The sequence below is a fragment of the Eptatretus burgeri genome, chromosome 17, assembly GCF_056783735.1.
Source record: "Eptatretus burgeri isolate ZD-2024b chromosome 17, Ebu_testis_v1, whole genome shotgun sequence".
In the NCBI taxonomy this organism is placed as follows: domain Eukaryota; kingdom Metazoa; phylum Chordata; class Myxini; order Myxiniformes; family Myxinidae; genus Eptatretus; species Eptatretus burgeri.
The window spans coordinates 60,520,959-60,542,322 of NC_140977.1; the positions used below are offsets into that span (position 1 = coordinate 60,520,959).

General features: G+C 44.0%; 1 protein-coding gene across 9 annotated transcripts in view; it reads left to right on the plus strand.

The window, feature by feature from the left end:
* LOC147010272 (uncharacterized) overlaps window positions 1-21,364 on the plus strand; it is a 223,358-nt gene that overhangs the window by 168,838 nt on the left and 33,156 nt on the right. For 6 of the 9 annotated variants that reach the window (XR_015052753.1, XM_085861342.1, XM_085861338.1 and 3 more), the window contains 2 exons: window positions 14,269-15,190; window positions 15,992-16,044. Coding sequence is in view for 8 of the 9 variants with exons in the window: in XM_085861342.1 (XP_085717468.1) it covers window positions 14,269-15,190; window positions 15,992-16,044 (975 nt within the window). In the remaining variant the exon portion in view is untranslated. The remainder of the gene's footprint in view (window positions 1-14,268; window positions 15,191-15,991; window positions 16,045-21,364) is intronic. The other 3 variants (XM_085861343.1, XM_085861345.1, XM_085861344.1) reach the window with 1 other exon arrangement.

Below are 21,364 nucleotides of genomic sequence, written 5' to 3' on the forward strand. Positions count from 1 at the left end.
ACTGCCGACAGATAGGAATTCATCTCTCTTTCCATCAAATTCAGTTTCTCCGGTGAAGTTCACAGTCGGATAGCTGTTGGCTTGTCCCCGTCTCTGCTGAGTGTTATCCTTTATCGAAGGGCCTGCACCATAGCCATCAAAGACAGCAGTTACTGTCCCATAGTGTTTTGTTGTGAAGTCTGCATATGCTCTGGCTATTTTGCCATAGGTATCTCCCTTCTTCCACTTGAGCTTGTGCAGCAAGGATCCACCATCAAGAACATACCTTTCAGTCTTAAGGTGTGCTGAAGGTGTGGTGTCAGGTACTCCTTCACATGCCAGTGCCTTGGTACAGTGGTCATTGACGGCTTGAGCGAGTTGAGGTTTGTCGGTCTTCCTCTCATCTTGTTGTCCTCAAAGAGGGATGGAGGGTATGGACTGAGCTCAAAACTCATCACGTCCTCAAGTGACAAATCACCTATCTGGGATACCACCAGGAATCGCTGAAATAGCACACTGGAGTCGATGGTTCTGTGAGGAGCAAAATGGAGAGCATTAGAATTTCCCAGGGTCTTTGCTTTCTCTGTCCTCTTGATGGAGAAGGAAAACACAGGTTGTCCAATCATTCTCTCGATGATTTTGTTCCCAACAGCTTCATATTCATGCACGTTGATGTCTTCGCTTGCCACGATACCATTTATGATATTTCTCAATGTAGGATCAGAGGAGAAAGGTGAAAATGCATTCAGCTTTGTGCTTATCTTCGAGAGGTCGAATGCATGTCTTTCAATTCTGGCACCAGTTGCTTCTTTATGCTGTTCGCTTGTTGCGTATGTGAGATCATTGAAGTCCTGCATGGCGACGTTGACCTCAGATGTTATGGGGGCTGACATTGTCCACAATGCTCGGTGTTCCTCTGTCATCTTACTGCCATGAGTCAAGCTACCGGTGTTCTTTAGTGATCTCATGAGTGTTTGTTCGATGACTCGATCACAACTGAGGCCTGCCCAAAACTGGTTTGTTCGCCGGATCACATGGAAGCCATTTTGAAACTTCTCATACACATCTGGGTGTTTGCTCTCCAGTTCACTCTACTTGTACGTAGATATAAGTGGACTTCTGGTAGTTGTGTCCAGCTGCTGCAAATATTGGCAAGGCATCAGCAACAGCTTGCAAGTGATCCTTCCAAGACCCAGTGCGATCTGCCTTGATCATTGCCCGAGCAGTGTGGAGCATTTTCTGATAACCCAGCCACATCTTACTCGTTTTGGATTGTGCAGCAAGTTCAGATTTCTTTTTTTCAAGTTCATCAGTGATCTTCACAATTGCAGCTGATTCTTGAAGACTTTCAAGAGAGATGTCACCCGTTAGCAAGGACGAATACATTTTCTCAATCTCTTCTACTTGGAGCATGAACTCAGGATTTTCCTCCACTACAGATGCCACAATAATTCGATGTAGACACTTGCTCACCAGTTGATGGCCTCGGAATGCCCTCTGAACAGATTTTCCGGACATCATATGAACTACAGCATTTTCACCGTACACCAGTTCCAGGATGTTTTTGAGTTCTGTTCCCACCATCAACCTGCCTATTGCTCCAAGCAGATTCATGAACGTGTGAAATGTACCCAGCCTAAGCACGATCCCCTTCAAATGGCTATTCTCTGGTGCAGCACTGATTATCTCGGCAGCTTTCCAGTACAGCGGTTGATCAAACGTGATCACAGGACGGACATGGTGTCTGATGGCTATGTTGGACAGGAAGTTCAAAGTGGACAGAATGCAAGCCTTGTCACCTGGATACATATCAATCATTGGCAAATACAGAATGGAGGATGCGCCAGGATGTGTCTGTCCTCGGTGAAGGATGTGCATCATCCCCTGCCAGCCTGGTGCAGTCTGCTTGAAATGGAAGAATAGCTCCCAGAAGATCTCAACTCTCATGTCACAGACTCGGAGATCTGGGAGGTCTCGGAACTTGATGTTGCGAAGAACATTGGTTGCAAAGCCATATTCTTTGATATCAATTTTTGACATCTGTACAATGTTCAATTCTGAAATCTTGTGCCTTGTCACAAGATGACTTGATTTTCTATCAGGAGTCAATGCAGCTATCATGCCCATTCCATGAAAGGTACCTTTGCCATCAAAGGTGATTATGTTGTGATTTACATTGTCACCGGCAAACACTGATAGGTCAAATACGCCTGTTTCTTCAATTAGCAAATCGGGTGTGACACAGCTTGCCGCATTCTTTTCAAACCGCAGTACTTCACAATATGACGAGCCGTACCCCATATTACACAGGGTTTCCACAAGGAATTTTGACCGATATATGTGATGGACCTGCACAGCGAGACCAATCTGGAGTGGTGCAATGACAGCCCGAGGTCTCACTGCTTGTACAATGGCTTGTCCAATACGAGCCACTTTACGTTGCGTGTTTTTTCCAATGAACAGACTATTCAACATATTTCGAAGTGTATCTGGAAGGAATGCCAGTGCAGAGTCAAGTTCAAGTTCTTCTGATTTTGGGTAGTGATCAGTAACAGATGGTACACCGTTCTTGATATCACTCTTGATCAGCCTTGCTGCCGTCTCAATCATGGCCTTCTTTTGTGCCTCTTCATCTCCTTCTCGCTGTGCTTCTTTGTAGAATGACCGTAGTATGTGTGATTTTTCTCGCTGAATGTAACTATGTCATTTACGCCCTCTCCTTCAGCAATATAAATGGAGTCCCCATATCTTTCCTTCATTTTCTTCTTCAGATAGTAGTTGGTGTATGGAAGAGAATTTTCATCCATAAGAAACTCTTCCATTTTGCCACGAAGGTACAAAGCAGTCATCTGTTCCTCATCATTCATCTCAAGATATGAACACATTCTGGAGAATGCCTGCTCTTGATCACTATCTATCGAATGTCCAGATTTCCTACTTGTTGAATCCGGTCCACTCCGGAAGTGCACTGGTACCACCAGTACCGCCCAGTGCGGAAATGGACACTGCACTGACAATATATGCAGTCAGCTGCATGAAGATCTCCACCATAGTACTCAATCCGCCCTTTCACTGTGAATGACCAATCATCGGACCGATTCTCACAGCACTCCAGAATGGTTTTGGCAAAGTCGTCAGTCTTAACATGACTGCAGTCAAAACTTCCAAGGTCCACTGTGGTCCCACAGAACAAGCAGTCAGATTTGCTGTTGAAAGGCCCGGTCAACACACATGAACTTCGCTTCCTGGACGGTTTGGATGGTCCTTGTTTCTTCTTTTGATTCAGGATGTCATGTTGATTTATATATCGTTTACAACAGTCCGTGTGTACCTTGCATCCAGCCGCCACATAAACATCGTCACCTCTTTGAACACTGGCTGCATTGATGCCATCAGCGCCCTTCTGACGAATTTGCACGTCACTTCCATCCTCAAGCCTCTCCTTGCAAATTGAACACCGATCTTCGTGCATCTCAGGAGCACTCATTCTTCAAACCTGAAACACAGAAAACAAAACATTCAGGGAAAGAGCATTCGAAGAAAGGGATAGGTTACTCAATCAGTGCCAGGGACATTCCCCTGACATGTAATACATGTATAATAACTGGTAACAGAAAACTGAAAACCCTTTTGTTAGAATTTGATAAATGTTGGGTGATTGCGTAACAGAGGTTTGATTAGATGAAACAATTTATTGATTTTATGCCCTTCATTTTTTGCCGACATCTTGGATTTCAGGTTAATTACTGATCAGATCTAAATTTTATTGACACCAGTGGATTGCTGATCCATTAAAACCATGGACCAGAACCAACAATTATGTTTTTAATCACAATTATTGAAGAAGTTATAGCTGTTTTAGTTATTTCAAAGCCCGGTGGTGGCCATCTTGAAAATGACTGTTTTAACCCATTTCCGGATGTCAGATTTTGGTCGACTTTTTTTCTATTGATCTATCCAGTTGGAATGAGAACCACTGAGAAACCTTTTGTTGCAATTTGCTGTGGGTTTGGTGGTTTTTTTGTCATAAATTGGCCCGACTAGTGGTCATTGGACGACCGCCGAGGAACTCGCTCGCATCTCCCTGATTGGGCGAGAGCCGCCGCGAGGCTCCTCCCTGAACTTCGCCCACCACGGGCGCCATGGCGTCGACCAGAGCGAGGTTAAGGTGAGGGTGATGCTGGTGTTGTGGAAGATTTATGGATGTAATAATAGAAACCCTAACTATCAAAATAACTCCGCAGCAGATGAACATTTAATTACCCATTAAACAAGGACGGGACCCAAACTAAAAACACACACTTACCGATATAACTGAGCAATAGGGGATGGCTGTCTGTCTGTGTGCACAAGGCTTCCAGATTCGTAACACTACCCCTCCCCTTTTTACAGACTCGAGGAGAGTCGTCAAATTTGCGTGACCAGCATGTGCAAGTTCTCCCCGAGTACATTTTACCTTCGGATCCCTGAGTGCGACATTTTTTTTTTACATATGTTCCAAAAATAAATAACCTAATGCACTGCGTAACTAACAGACTCACACGGACAACTTAAGTACAATTGCTGGCGCGAAGACAGACATACAGGTGGGTTCAGAACTTATTTACATTTTTACCTACTATTTACACTAACCATGGCCCAAGACCTGTCATCTGTGGGAAAGAAGGCACAATAATGTCAGTCATTTTTGTGTGGGTGAATGCACAGCAGCTGAAGGTCAGTTGTCCTCAGGGCCTGCTTAAAAGGTCCCCCCTTGATTGTTTCAGTGAACCTTCGTTTTATTCCTTTCATACCCCCAGCTGCTGGAGGCAACTCACCCTAACACAGCAGGCCATGCGCCGTCCCACAGGCCATTTGAAGTGGCCTTTATGCAAGAAGAAGTGGCCAGGCTGCTCAACGCAGTCTCTGGCTCATGGAAATGGATGGAGATGCAAAAAAAACAAAAACGATGGATGCAAACGATGCACGGGCTGCACCATTGCAGTCCACGTGTGCGGCTGCCTGCAGGGCAGTCTTGGCAAAACACAATGAAGGAGATCCTGATGCACATGGTGATGGTGAACAAAGGGGCAATGCAAATAGGGTAGCAGGCATGGGGTTCTGACAAAGGCAGGCAAACGAGGAATGGCAAGGCAAGGCAATGCGGACCAGGAACTGTAGCACAACAGGCCGGCATAGGAAGCTGGCCAGCCTCCAGGATGGTCCGCGAGGTTCTGTGGAGGGAGTGCGGTGGTGCCGGCCGCTCTGAAAGCGGGCTCGGACCTAACCTCCTGTCTCCCCCCAACCTATTAGTGGGGCAGATAACAGCAATTTTTGAGAGGAATCGTGCAAATGATGATGCAAGCAATAAATTTGGCACATTTGTTCTCCAGGGGATTCTAATCAAATCTGCCTGATTGGCCATTTGAAAATCCAAATTTTGAAAAATTTGAAAAAAAATAAAACTTAAAAAGTCAAGACCACAAATCAATGATGGATGCTGGCTGAGATTGGTGAATGTTTCAGAAACATCATCAAAGACGTTCCAAGTCTGCCATGCAGTTTTCTTCCCTTTACCGCGGAAGGCAGACAGGACGTCACATCCAGTGAACGCATGGAAGTATGGGATCCCTCGAGCTTTCTCAGGCCCGATTGCAGAAACTACCTCATGGACTGGAATCCATCGCTCCTTGGCCAAAGGCAATCCACATGTTCTCAAGACCTAGTTCCTGTAAAGATGGCAGTACAGATATTGCTATGACTAGTACGTCCGTGTCATTCGCCTTAGGCCAGTCACATTTGCTCTACAGCGAGGATACGGCGGCCGTACGCCCTCTGAATTGACAGAAACGTGTGGTGGCCGCAGAGTTTCTGCGGTGGCCTCAGGGTGGCCCGACGCCGTTTGGCTATCTTTTACAGGCCGTAGGGGTCGCCGTGGAATTATAACGCGGAGTTATAACTTTTTTCATTTCTACGTTCGCCGTAGAATCGGGCAGATTTGATCAGAAAGCCCTGCAGAACAGAAATGCCAAATTTGATGCTTGTATCATAATTTGCACGATTTTTATACTATCTACTACACTATACCTCCCGTCCAATAGTAGTTATTCTGTCCGTCACGTCCTCCTTACCCGCCTCCATTGCGGACCACACACCTTTTACACCCCCTCTCAACTCGGTCATCTCCATACGTACAGTGCCGATCTCCTCCGCCATTTTGCTTTTCACCTCCTCCAATTCCGTCCTCATTGCCTCTTGCTCTGCATCTCACCCCGCTGCGTTTGCATATCACCCCTTGTGTCATCCATTTTGCGCTCCAAACTTTGCGCGCTCGCATCCATACTTTGCGCGCTCGCATCCATTTTGCGCTCCATACTTTGTGCGCTCGCATCCATATCGCCCCTCATGTCATCCATTTTTTCGTTCATTTCTTGGCTGTTCACTTTCATTTTGTTATTTGTCGTTCGTACATCTTGCATCATTTGTCTCATCATTTACATCATCTGGTCCATGGGGGAAATCGCACGTGGGGGCGCTCATGCCACTCCCAAAACGACTTCTGGATTTGGTTGTGGGGGAATGTCGTCCTTCATGGGGTAGTATCCTGGACCATGGCTTCCTCTACACTACTACCCACCTGCCTCAGCTCGTCTTGGTTAGACGGGGGGGGGGTTCGCTCCCCGCACCCCTGATCCGAATCCGTGAATTTTGTGGAGACTGAGGGGTACGAATCCTGAATACCATTGTTGCGAGGCCGGGTATCAGCAACGAGCACAACCGCTCGATGGAGCAGTTGAGCCGGCTCTACCGATCACCCTGAATTTATAGGTCGTCACCCCGGATAACTCCGGAGCCGACGGGTCCCTTATCGGACCGAAGTTCGCCAATAGGTTGACCACGTGGGGTAGGGTCGATTGCCAATTTCAATTTACCAAAATACCCACGTCGTCCAAACTACCGGGGAAATTCACCCTCGACGATGCTCATACGGAACGAGCCGCTTGCATACTCGAACCGTGTGCGACCCGAGCGGATGGTCACCGAGCTTCCGTCAGTCCAAATGTCCCTTTACAGAGGCAACAGCCTGGCTAATTCTCCAAAACGCACTGTGCTAAACCAATAAAAGAGACACAAAACGAACTGATACATTGAACACATGGGTTTATTTATAATGCGGCAGGGGGGCACGCAAGAAGCAGAGTAATCTGAATAATAATAGGCACATATGTACAGCTCGGCACTTAAAGAATTTATTACTTACTCGAGTGGCACCACAAACAGACACACACACACCCAAAAGAAACGGTGGCCACAGCCTTTATTGAGGCCTCCAGCTCGGATGGAAAGGCGAGCTGAAGACCAGAGCCTGCCTCGGATTTGTCCACCTCGTATGGTCTTCGAGCTGATTCGAACCCAGACACCAGCGAGCCACGAGCGGCCTCCCAAGCTCCGCTCAGCGCTTGTGCTGACAGCCAAACCTGTCTTCGGTATCTTCCGGGGAGACGGCGCGCACCTCTTGCGGTTCTGTTGGCGGCAGGATCTCTCAATCTCCAGCTCTCATTCGCCGGCAGAGACACGGCGTGCAACCCTTGCGGTTCTGGTGGGGGATGGTGTCTCTCAAACTCTTCTCTAATATCCCTGGTTCGAATCACGCCGCACCCTTATTCACCCTGTCTCTGGGGTGGGGGGGAGACGCCTCCGCCCTGCCCGCTCTCCCTAACTGTACGGTTTTGGCGTGCAGAATTGTTCGTCGCCCTGTCATTGGCCAAAATGAGCGGCAAGTCCATCGATTGGCCCAGGGAGTGGTGATGTCACGCAGACCCCTTTCTCCCTGTCGCTGGATCTGATTGGCTGGGCAGCGGTCACTCCACCCGAAGCACGCAGATTGGTCGAGGGCCGCTGTGAGGCTCCTCCTTGAACTCCACCCACCAAACAGGTCAGGTCAGAGGAATATTATTCTGACCAAACAAACAGGCAGAGGAATATTATTCTGTATGGGCTCTGCCCACCAAACAGCCAGAGGAACTGTATTCTACGTTGGCTCTGCCCACGTACGTGCTGGCATGCACATAGGCCATGGCTTTTGCCAGAGCGAGGTGAAGGTGATGCTGGTGTTGTCGTAGTTATGTTGGGTGTAAAAATGAAAGAAACCCCTGACTATCAAAGTCACTCACAGCGCAAGTACATTTATTCACCCATTGGACTAGGGAAAGGGAGCTATCTGTCCACATTCATTTGTCGAAATAACTGAGCTATAGGACCTGAATGTTGTGTGCTCATGGCTTCCAGATTCGCAACAATACTACATGGCCAAAAGTATGCGGACACCACTTCTAATTGGTGGATTATGCTATTTCAGCTGCTCCCATTGCTGACAGGTGTATAACATCAATCACTGCCATACAATCTCCATAGACAAACATTGGCAGTAGAATGGGCCGAACTGAAGAGCTCGGTGACTTTCAACGTGGAACCGTCATAGGATGCCACCTTTCCAACAAGTCAGTTCATCAAATTTCTGTCCTACGAGAGCTGCCACGGTCAACTGTAAGTGCTGTTATTGTGAAGTGGAAACGTCTCGGAGCAACAACAGCTCAGCTGCGAAGTGGGAGGCCACATAAGTTCACAGAACGGGACCGCCGAGTGGAAAAATCATCTGTCATCACTTGCCACCGAGTTCCAAACTGACTGGAAGCAATGCAAGCACAAGCACTGTTCGTCGAGAGCTTCATGAAATGGGTTTCCATGGCCGAGTAGCCGCACACGAGCCTAAGATCATCATGCACAATGCCAAGCATCGGCAGGAGTGGTGTAAAGCTCACCGCCGTTGGACTCTGGAGCAGTGGAGACGCGTTCTTTGGAGTGATTAATAACGCTTCACCATCTGGGAGTTTGACGGACGAATCTGGGTTTGGAAGATGCCAGGAGAACGCTACCTGCCCGAATGCATTGTGCTCACTGCAAAGTTTGGTGGAGGAGGAATAATGGTGTGGGGCACGTTTTTATGGTTCGGGCTCGGCCCCTTCGTTCCAGTGAAGGGAAATCTTAACGCTACAGTATTCAATGGCATTCTAGATGATTCTGTGCTTCCAACTTTGTGGCAACAGTTTGGGGAAGGCCCTTTCCTGTTTCAGCATGGCAATGCCCCCATGTACAAAGCGAGGTCCGTACAGAAATGGTTTGTCTTGATTGGTGTGGAAGAACTTGACTGGCTTGCACAGAGCCCTGACCTCAACCCCATCAAACACCCTTGGGATGAATTGGAACGCCGACTTCAAGCCAGACCTTATTGCCAAAAATCATTGCCCAACCTCACTTGTACTCTTGTGGCTGAATGGAAGCAAATCCCCGCAGCAATGTTCCAACATCTCGTGGAAAGCCTTCCCAGAAGAGTGAAGCCTGTTTTAGCAGCAAAGGGGGAACCAACTCCATATTAATGCCCATGATTTTGGAATGAGATGTTGGACGAGCAGTGTCCAGATACTTTAGTCTGTGAGAGTAGAACGTGGAAAATCGTATCATGTAATGCATGAAATCATTCCAAGCTCCTAATTTTAAAACTAAAGGACTTCCAAAAGCGATGTACCCAGCGATTCGGAACTGTGATGAACAAGCATTCTCAAATTTGAGTGATGAAAGTGGAAAAAAAATATATATATATATATATATATATATATATATATATATATATATATATATATATATATATATATATATATATATATATATATATATATATATATATATATATACTTTATCGTTAAGAAATCGTTGCTGCCTGTTCCAAGTCACGGCATGGTTGAGCAAGCGAAAAAAAAAAAACCTGGTGGCTTCAGACCCCAGCGAGGTTACCCAGGAAATGCCTCAAGACCCCAGAATACGAGTTGGCCGAGGATCACCTGATGAAGGATATAATTAAATCAGGTTGTTAATTATCTTCCAAAGGGGGGGGGTGTTTTAATTAACCCAAACACCCAATTTTCACTCTTGCACTTCCTTGGAGTCCCCTTTTTATGCATGCAAAGTTTCAGGCTGCTTGGTTTCATGGTTTTGGAGTTACGGAGGACACACACACACACACACACACACACACACACACACACACACACACACACACACACACACACACACACACACACACACACACACACACACACACACACACACACACACACACACACACACACACACACACACACACACACACACACACACGTTTTTATTTGTAAACATTTTGCTGTGAAATTTCGTCGTTAAAATTTTTTTTTTTTTAATTGAAACTTTTAACAGGTTTTCCTACTCAGCGGAGTAGATGAGTACCTCAAAAAGGTATATCTACTATCAAATGAGCCCCGCGTGCGTCCATCTGGGTTTCACCCATTGGATGGACAGTTCCCCTGACTCGATCCACAATGTCTGCATTGCATCTTCAAAGCTGTCAAATTCACAATCGCCAAGCCCTCCTCCCTTTTTGTTTTCCCTCCTTTGTGAAGCTGACAAAGCGACAGATAAAAACATTTTGATCTGGTTCGGCGCCTTGTTGAGACAGTTGCACCTCAGTGATCGAGGCAGTGCTCTGTTGTCTATACATCACCCAAATAACTGTGGCATTCTCTCAAGCAGCAGTTTTACTGCTGAGGTTACACAGGTCCTTGCTATTATTTCCGACTATTTTCTCTTCAAACTGTCAGTTGGACAGGTGATCGTGATAGCTTTCTGTGACGTCATTGATGGCATGATGGTGGAGCGGAAAGCATTAAATATTCCACCGTTTCGATGTGGGAATGCCTTTTTCGGTCATCTACCGAGATGACGTAATAAAGCCGGACCAAATGTCCGTCAACAATTTTTCTTTCCGATCTTGATGAAACTTAGTGTGTGGGAAGAGGTCGATGAGTGTTGCACAACGATATAACTTTTGTCCGGGTTGTAGGTCAGGGACGAGGTCACGTAAGTAATAAAATTCATTTTCAAAACCTATATAGTCTCTGCCGTTCTACAAGATATTCGGCAACTTTATTGATTATGATCGTAAAAAATATTATCTTGTATCTAACTCGACAGATTTTTGAATTTCCTTCCGGTTTGATCGTCACGTGATCTGGAAGATGGCCAAAAACGCCGATGCGATTCGCAAAAGAAGGAAGGAAGGAGAAATGAAATATAAATAATATGGAATAGGCAAAGCCGAGAAGCGAACGCAGAATTCTTCTTCCATTCACTTCTGACTTTACATCAAACTTGTTCACAACTGTATACTTGCCAACTGTACCGTGGTACGTGGAAGCGCCGCACAGCTGATGATTTTGACGCAATTTCCGGTTACTTCGGCCTGGATTCGGGATCAGCGAACAAATAATGTAAATCACGATTAAAAAATATTTTTTGATGATGCGGGAGATATCTTTATTAAAATTAACTTTGGGGAAAAAATAATTGAATAAATAAACTATCACTTCTGGTCAAGAATAAAAGAAATTAAAAGTTCCGGAAAGAGTTTCAAAATCACTCCCGGTGATGTTAAATACTAAATAAACTCTTCCTGTCATGAAAAAAAAAAAATCACCTTCGGAAGTATAAAATTAACTTTGGGGAAAAAATAATTGAAATAAATAAACACTTCCGGTCATGATCTCCCGGCATGCATCATTCCCCTTGAAAAAAACCGGAAACAAAAAAAAACCAGCAACAAAACAAAAACCGGAGGCAAAATGGTCATAGCCAACGACACGGATTCACAATTGCCAAGGTATTGTGTTTTTGTTGTTCCCTATTCTCTCATGTGCACGCGTAAAGTAATATTCACGAGATAGAAATAAAACCCAATCGCGTTTATACACCGCACAGCGTTTAACAACAACCGTAAGCAAAAAGTCATAGCTTACGACATGGATTCGAAATGACCAGGGCTCTTGTGTTGTTGTTGTTGTTGTTGTTGTTGTTGTTGTTATTGTTATTGTTATTGTTATTATTGTTATTTCCTATTCTCTCACGTGCACGCGTTAAGTATTAAGCTCACTTCGTTCGCTATAAAACACACTTTTAGCCTTTTATATTTATACATTTTCCGTCGAAGGTGAAAAAGTTTCAAAACCCGAAATGTAAACGTCGGCATTTATTTTCAAAATATAATTTCGTGCGCGCGCTCCAAAATGCCGAGTCACCTTTAACCAAACTGCGCAGTCGTCTTCGGTCATGGCGTCTGAGCAGTGGCCAGCGTGGTTCAGATCGACCGTGGTTTCTGGGGCGAAGGTGATTGTTAAGAAGTCTGTCGGCGGTATAAATTCGAGTGAGTGTATTGGTGATTTAATCACGCAACATCTTGACGACCAATATTCTGGCCGAACGATTGCATCAATTCAGTGCATCAGCAGGGATGATTCGCAGGCTCCTCTTGATCGTGCTGATATGTAACATAATCACCGGCGGCCATGGGGCTGCAGGCTGTGGGGCGAGGCCACGGATCCCGGATGAGGGGATAAGTGATCAATTATGCTACATGCTTCGGGCTTTCTTATTAATATATCAATAAGTACATTCCATAATTAATTAATTAATAATTAATGAATCTGGCATACAAAATGTTTTTTTATACCTGACGTGTTACTTTGTGCAGTGTCACGAAACTTCTGTGGAATTAATAATTAATGAATTAATAATTAATGAATCTGGCATACAAAATGTTTTTTCATACCTGACGTGTTACTTTGTGCAGTGTCACAAAACTTCTGTGGAATTAATAATTAATGAATTAATAATTAATGAATCTGGCATACAAAATGTTTTTTCATACGTTACATGTTACTTTGTGCAGTCACGAAACTTCTGTGGAATTAATAATTAATGAATTAATAATTAATGAATCTGGCATACAAAATGTTTTTTCATACGTGACGTGTTACTTTGTGCAGTCACGAAACTTCTGTGGAATTAATAATTAATGAATTAATAATTAATGAATCTGGCATACAAAATGTTTTTTCATACGTGACGTGTTACTTTGTGCAGTCACGAAACTTCTGTGGAATTAATAATTAATGAATTTGCAAGATCTAACGATTTTTCAAACCTCAATATCTCTATAAATACTTGACCAATTTTCATTCTGAAAGTTGCATTATAATGAGTGAAGAATAATCTACAGGATTATCGTAATCTTCGAGAGCTAAGCCTATTTTTTCGTTTTTTTCTACAACCGGAAGTGAAATGTCCCCAGAGAGTGGACGGACCGGAAAACCACGTATTGCACTTATTGGTGATTCTGATATGTTAATCCGGGTACTAAATGAACAATACATATTTATTAGGTCATCTCCACCGAGATGGCCTAATAAAGCCACACCAAATGTCCGTACGTCAGTCAACAATTTTTCTTTCCGATCTTAGTATGTGGGTAGAGGTCGATGAAACTTAGTATGTGGGAAGAGGTCGATGAGTGTTGCACAACGATATAACTTTTGTCCGGGTTCAAGGTCATGGTCAAGGTCATGAGGTCACGTAAGTTATAAAAATCGCCATTTTCAAAACCTATCTAGTCTGCCATTCTACAAGATATTCGGCAACTGTTTATTGATTATGATTGTAAAAAATATTATCTTGTATCTAACTGGACAGATTTTTGAATTTCTGTCCCGTTTGGCCGCCACGTAACCTGGAAGATGGTGAAAAACACCTCCCGGTACAAAGAAAACTTTTTACTTCCGATCTTGATGAAATTTGGTATGTGTGTAGAGGTCGATGAGTGATACCCAACGACATATTTTTCCCCCAGATTCGAGGTCATGGTCAAGGTCACGAGGTCACGGAAGTTGTGAAAGTCGCCATTTTCAAAACCTATCTAGTCTGTCATTTTAGGAGCTATCTGGCAACGGTTCATCAATTATGATAGTAAAAAACATTATAGAGATGACCGTCACCCCCACACGGGGGTAATTTTTGCTTTTATGAGTGAGAGGACGGTGAGGAAGGGGGGGAAATACAGATGGGACAAATTTGGACAGGGGAGGTTGAGGCTTTGGGGAAGGGGGTGTTGAGTTGTGGTGGATGTGGGGAGGGGTTTGAAGGCTTTAATGAGGAGAGGATTGATGTCTTTGGGTTGGGAGGGAAGGAGTAGGGGTTTGGGGGAAGGTGAGGGGGGGGGGAAGAGCAAAGGTGGGACAACTTGGTGGGGTTGGGGATTGAGGAGTTGTCAGGTGTGTGCATGTGCGTGCAAGGGGTCACCCTACAGGTAATGTGGTCGTTTATTTTTAAAATGAGGTTTTGTTTTTTGACACAAAGTTGATTGTTTTTCTCTTTTTGTGAACACAACAGATTTCAGCAACGACCGTTTTGGTTTCTTCAACATCAAGGCCTCCATCTTCACCGCAAATTCAAAAACCAGCTCTGAAAGTCCCGTGCAGCTCGTCACCACCAGGCCAAAAACTCAAATTGTCACCTACAAACACAAAGCCTCGACCACCCTCAAATTCCACCCAGAAATCTACACTTTCCAGTTGCAGCCAAAATCCACATCATCCCTCCCCTTGTCCAAACGCGAAATCCCCCTCCGTGATTCCCCCCAGGATCAGACCATCATCTGCAACTTCCATCGGCGAGAGGTCTCAGCCAGTGACATCTGCTCGGGGAAGGCTGTCGGCACCGACCTGTGTCAGCGTGAGATCTTTGACGCCCGTATGTGCTGCCGTGAGACCTGGATTGTCTCCCAACATGAGGTTTCTGGCGACAAACTTGCGAGCCGTGTCTCCGAGTTCTGTGTCCATGACGACTGCATCGGCGCTATCCAGTAGCGGGCGTTCTCTTTCGGCGAGTCCCGTCAACACAAAGCCATTGATTGTTCCACAAGCTAATGTAAAATCAAATGCTCTGTCTTCCAATCAGAATCCTCATTCGGTTTCATCACAAAACCAAAAGTCACCTGTTGCATCCACGAATCGAAATCCTTTGCCCGTATCAGCCTCGACGAAAGGAATGGGTGTTCCGATCGCCAAGTCACCACCGACGCATGTCTCGGGTCTTAAATCTACCGTTATAACCTCTGTGGGGCACGAATGTTCCGCGTCGTTGGGAGTTGTACCTCGCTCTCCAATGCACGTGCCGCTTGGAAATGTCTACCTACCAATGCCCCAGAACCTCACCTTTCCTGGCTTTTCAAGCATTCGGGCGCATGCATCACCGTCGGATCCTATCATCACAGGAATCCATGCGACTAACTTCCATCACACGATTGCACACAGTGAGTTCTCTTTGCCCATCATATTTGCTATTTGTAGAATGATTGTTGCACTTTGACTTATCTGCAAAATAACTTCACAAACTTTACTAACAACTCCAATTTCCCCATTTCAGGTTTTATTTTGTTGACATTTCAATTCATTGTTCAATCTGAGCTCTTACATGAGCCTTTATGCAAAAAAATAAATAATAATGTCAAATCCACCTTTTCTGTCCACCTTATAAGCCTCCCTCGATATGACGGGGAGACTTGTACCTGCTGTTGAACTTGTTTCGACAATTAATCATCGGCCATTTTCAGTCCTACGCTGGATGAAAGCCTCAGCATGTTGACACCATGTTTCTCTGTCTCTTGCTTTGTTGTTCTAATTCATTCCTTCCCTCCATCTTTGGTATATCCTTCCTCTGTCCCTGTTGCCATCCATTGGTCCCCACGATAATACAATTGTTGCCCCAATTTTTATTGGTACCCCAAAGTTTATTTGACCCCCCCCCCCATGTAGAACACAAATCATCTGGCATAAAATTCTTCTTCCAAGAACCTCCAGTTCTGCAGTATTTCAATTTAAATGAAGGTTCAATGTGGTGGTGTGTGTAAAAGGGTGGTGTTCTGGACTGCTTCTGGGCGACTTGATCGCGCTGGAAACGATTTAGATTATAAAAAGTAATTTTTTTTTCACTGTTGTTAAAAATCATTGTTTTTTTTTGTAAATTAAAGTAAAACTGTGTGGTGTATCATGATCTATGAACTCGAGTTTAAAATGTTATACAGAGCTTTTAAAGGAAGCATTGTTTTATTCAGTGGATTCAGTTTGGGGATGTGGAAAAGGAGAATCGGATTACGGTGAGGATCAGGTTTGTTTTGGTTTTTTTATTTATTTATTTATTTATTTATTTTTCACATGGAAAAAAATTTAAATTTCATGCCAATGCATAACGGAAATGGAGGTACGATGTACAGTACACCATTTCTCTCGTCCTCAGTCACGCAGTCTGTACTGGCGAGGTATCGTCTGATCTTCATTTCTAGTGTTTTGTGCCAAACTCTCCGAAACCCCTTCATCATGAGTGTAAACAAGGGATGGGGAATGAAGGAGTAGCTGAGCATGGGAGATTAAGTTTTTTTTTTTGTTGTTTTTTTTTTTGTTAGGGTTAGGGTTAGCTACAAGGGGAAAAGGATTACAATGAGGGATCAAAAATAGAGGCAGAAGTAACAACCCGGCTATCACCAGTCGGCCGTACTTTACCAGTGACACAAACCCGACAATTCAACACAAGATATGGTTTGGCACAGAAAGCTGGGTGAAATGCCCATCCAGTCAAACACAATGTATCTGGTCCAGGAAACTTGGCTTTGATGACCTGGAAGGAGGAGCAGCCGATCCAACGTCGTCCGTGTGCAACAAACCCCGAACCGGAAGTGAAGATTGGATGTAATAAGGAGCTTGCGGACACAAGTAAATGTCCCCATTGTCAGAATATGGTTTGACAGGACGTGGCAAAGGGAGCGTACTCACCTTTGAAACATCTCTGCTGGGTTTGATTCCCGTCCTGACTCAAAACTGTGGGATTGGTGCTTCACAGGAAGTCTTGTATCAGAAAGTGCACCGTCGCTCAAATTAATGTTGAGTTGGGTGTCCAGTTTGGAAGCATTAGTTGGTGGACGTTAATGATCCACAGGTGCTTTGCAAAGAATCGGTGAGTTATCACCGGCACCATTAACAAATTGCAAGTTACTGCTTTAACTAGGTCCAGTCGAATGTCAGCCCTGGCCGGTCGGTTTGTGAAATATTTTGTCCGATCTATATCTCCTGTCAATGACTCCACAGGGTGGGATTTAATTTGGGTCTTGAAAGAATGTGTAGGAGTTGTCGTTTGCACAGTTATTGGTCGATGATGACGGAACTAAGTAGTTTTTGTTCAAGTATGGAGGATGGTGGAACGAAAGAGCCCCACGATATTCGCTTGAGGATGGAATGGTTAATTTAGCTGCCACGCACCATCGCTGGTTGCCACAATTTAATCAGAGCAAACGACCAACCAGGAATTTATTCCCTTGATGCTTGTCTGCCCTACTGTCTATTTCATTTAACTTGTACTTGTACTTGGGGGTTAGGGAGCCTGCTCATTAGAACATGCCAGCGTTTCTCGAGTTTTTGCTTGTACCATCACATTTGTCGTCTGCTCCCACTGTTAATAAGGGCAACCCTTTATGAGGGCTGAAAAAAAATTGTTGCACACTTTGTGTTAGCTGGATTTCACCCTTCCCATAATGTGTGAGCACGATCTTGTGTTGCCATTAATGACTAACTCTGTCCCTCAAACATCTCTCAGCTAAATGTTTTGCAAGTTGTGTGCAGCTCAGTTAAAGCTCGATTTCTTGTCAGCTAAGACTCGACAGTGAAAGGTTGCCATTGTTTTGTTGAAAGGTTTTACACTGTTTGTTATTTAATTATTTCTGGTGATAACCTCTTTGGCAGAGGAATGTGTGATATCCATTGTCCCAAGAAGATGATGGGTGTTGGGTTCACAAAAATGTGGTCTGATTTGACATGAGTTGAGAAATCACTGGTTTGATCATCACTTTTAAAAAGTTTCAGAAATCTTCGAATGTTGGAGTTGAACATAAACTTTGGAAATATTTTTTCTTCTGCATTTAATTTTAATAATGTATATCCTACCAAAACTAAGTTTTTGCAAGATATGTGAGTCAGCTTGTATGTTTTTTTTTTTTGTTTGTTTGTTTGTTTGTCTGTAATCATGTATAAAAAATTCTGCAGAGCACAGTTATCATTGGAAATTTTTGTAACTTCGCAAATCAGAGGCCTATCGAGGTCCCTTTCAGTGCACAAAGTTTTGAAGGTCAAGGTCAAAGGTCAAGGTCACTTTGTCGCAAATCAGCGGAGTCGACGAAACCCTTGTTTTTTGAGTAATTTTGATCGGATCGTCTTCAAACTTCATGGGAATATAGTTCATGGTCTGGCGCTCAGCTGATTAATTTTTGGTGGCGATTGGCCTTGACCTTCATGGCTAGCGCCTCAGGTCAAACATATTTGACCCCAAGGTCAAATTTTCAAGTATTAGGAACCATATCGTGTAGTACCTCAAATTGAACACCTCGATGAGAGCTTTCTAGATATGTCAAGCTTGAGACATTATGACGTCATTTGGTGACGTTATGAGGCAAACGCATATTTTTCGTGGTTACTCTGGAGAATGATTCTCATCGGAATCTCTCGTAGGCAGATATTCCTCAAGGAGTCGCTCCTGGTGGATAGCAGCTCTGTTCACCTCGGTGTGACCTTAAAGAAGTCACACGTGGTCACCTTTTGGCAAGATACGGGTCACCCTGCGGGTGACATTGGTTTATTATTTTGTTGTTGATGATTTGTGGGGTTGAGGTTGGTCGACAGGGGAAAATGTAGAGCAGCTTTTATAAATGTGGACTCTGAAGGTTTATTTTTATTATTATTTTTTTTAGACTTTGGTGTCACGACGTGTGTGTGTGTGTGTGTGTGTGTGTGTGTGTGTGTGTGTGTGTGTGTGTGTGTGTGTGTGTGTGTGTGTTTGTGTGTGTGTATGTGTCCCCATAACTCCAAAACCATGAAATCTAGCGGCCTGAAACTTTACATGCACACGAAGGGAACTCCAAGGTCATGCATGACGGTAAATTTGGTGTTTGGGTTAATATAATATAAACACCCCTTTTGAAGATAATTTACAGCCTTATTTAATTATCCTTTTTCATGACTCAGCTTTGGTCAGCCCTCTGTCAGCTTACAGGGGTCTTCAGTCACCATTTTGTTTGGCCGATTCACACATCCCTCGATTTTGGAAGCACAATCTACTCTCATCGACTAAAGTATATCATCGAAATATTGTATCTAATTTGAGAATCGCATCTTGTGGACTAATTAAGTGTCGAAATCTGGAGTGAAATCTGAAAATTTAAAGAAATTTGCGTTTCTATATATATATTTTATAACCAAGTGTATTTATTTAAGCAAAGCATTAAACCTAATTTTTAGGTCATCTCTACCGAGATGACCAAATGTCCGTCCGTACGTCAACAATTTTTCTTTCCGATCTTGATGAAACTTAGGATGTGGGTAGAGGTCGATGAGTGTTGCACGATATAACCTTTGTCTGGGTTCAAGGTCAGGGTCAAGGTCACTAGGTCACGTAAGTTATAAAAATCACCATTTTCAAAACCTAGTTAGTCTGCCGTTCTCCAAGATATTCCGCAACTGTTTATTGATTATGATAGTAAAAAATATTATCTTGTATTTAACCGGACAGATTTTTTAATTTCCTTCCCGTTTGATCGTCACGTGATCGTCACGTGATTTTGGCCGTGCTCTCGAACCTGCCTTTGCAAGTCATGAGGTTACAGTTGACAGTGGTCTTTTTTTTTTTTCTTCTTTTTGTAATTGTGTATGCAGTTTTCTTCTTACCGTTTTGTGCGATCTGTTTTCATGACAAAATATCAATAAAATAAAAAAACTAGTTGCCGAAATATATGAATAGCTGGCTGTGGCTGCAAATGAAGAGGTACGTAGATGGCACACACGGACGTGGTGGGGTTTGTGTGTGCCTGCATGTGAGGAGGTTGGAGGAACGCGTATGGGTTTGGGGCATCCATGCACGCAGGCCTTTGCCAGGTAGATGGTATGGGTTTTAATTTTTAAATGATCCCGCCCGGTTTTACATGCAACACGGGAATTAAAAAGAAAACGTTGCTGTTTGGGTGCATTTTATCACCGCAGTTATACCCTGGTATGCTGCTTTCACTCCCCTTGCCCTGGCGCTGCCTTCAGGCTATCCTTCTCCCAAGCCCCTCGTCCACCATACAACTCTTCTGAGGTCGAGGAGAGGAAGGGGCATCAAAGAATGTGCGAATTGGACAAATGAATTTTTTTTATATATATATTTTTTTTAATTGAAGAAGTCGGAACTGTTACTTCGATCAAATCCACAATTAATCTCAGGTTAAGAGCTTCTCGAGCTTATCGTGCAGTCGTGGCCAAAAATATCGGCACCCTTGCACGTTTTTTTTCAAATAACATTCAATTTTCTGGAAAAAATAAGGTGATGTTGATCAAACTATTTGTTCTCCACAATTCTTTCTTTCACTTCATATTACAGAACCTTTGTTTTTGATTCAGAACTTAATATATCCTTTTAAACTAGAAAATAAAAATAAATGGCATTGACATGCCAGACTTCCCCTGGGGCACAGGCTTTTGACAAAATAACTGCAGTCAAGGTCTTCCTTTAGCCATGAATATAGCCTTCCTACACCTCTCCACTGACAGTTTGGCCCACTCTTCTTGTGCAAACTACTCCAGTTCTCCCAACTGCTGTTTTCAGATCTCCCGACAGGTGCTCATTGGGATTTCGATGTGAACTCATTGCTGGCTGCTTCAGAACAGTCCAGCATCTTGTCTTGAACCATTCGTGGGTGCTTTTTGAAGTGTGTTTGGGGTCATTGTCCTGCTGCAAGACCCATGACCTGTGACAGAAACCCAGCTTTCTGATACTCGGTTGAACATTGCACTCCAAAATGCCTTCGTAATCTCCTGATTTGATGATGCCATGCACACATTCAAGGCACTCAGCGTCAGAGGCAGCACAGCAACCCCAAAACATCACTGAACCTCCTCCATGTTTGACTGCAGGGATGTTCTTTTCTTTGAAGGCTTCAGTTTGTTTTCTGTAAACCGAGATGATGTGCTTTACCAAAAATCTGTAATTTGGTCTCATCTGTCCACAGAACATTCTCACAGAATGATTTTGGCTTGTTCAGGTGTGTTTGGACAAACTCCAATCAGGCTTTCTTGTGTCTTTCTCTCAGCAGTGGGGATCTTGATATTCCCAATGCACCGCAGCTTGATCTCTCTGACATCCTCCCCAGAATCCAGTCCATACAAGCGCCGAAAAGTGTGGGGGTCAGTACACACCCCTGACAAACTCCAGTACCAACTGTATATAAGTCTGAGATGGTATCACCACCTCTCACAGTTCTCTGTCTGGGTAAAGTTCATAAATCAGATTGATAAGTCTTGGTGGCACCCCAGGAAGACCGAGAATCCTCCAGAGGGCATCCCGATTCACTGAATCAAACATTTTACAGAGATCAACATCGGCTGCAAGCAGCCGCTGCTGAAACTCTCAT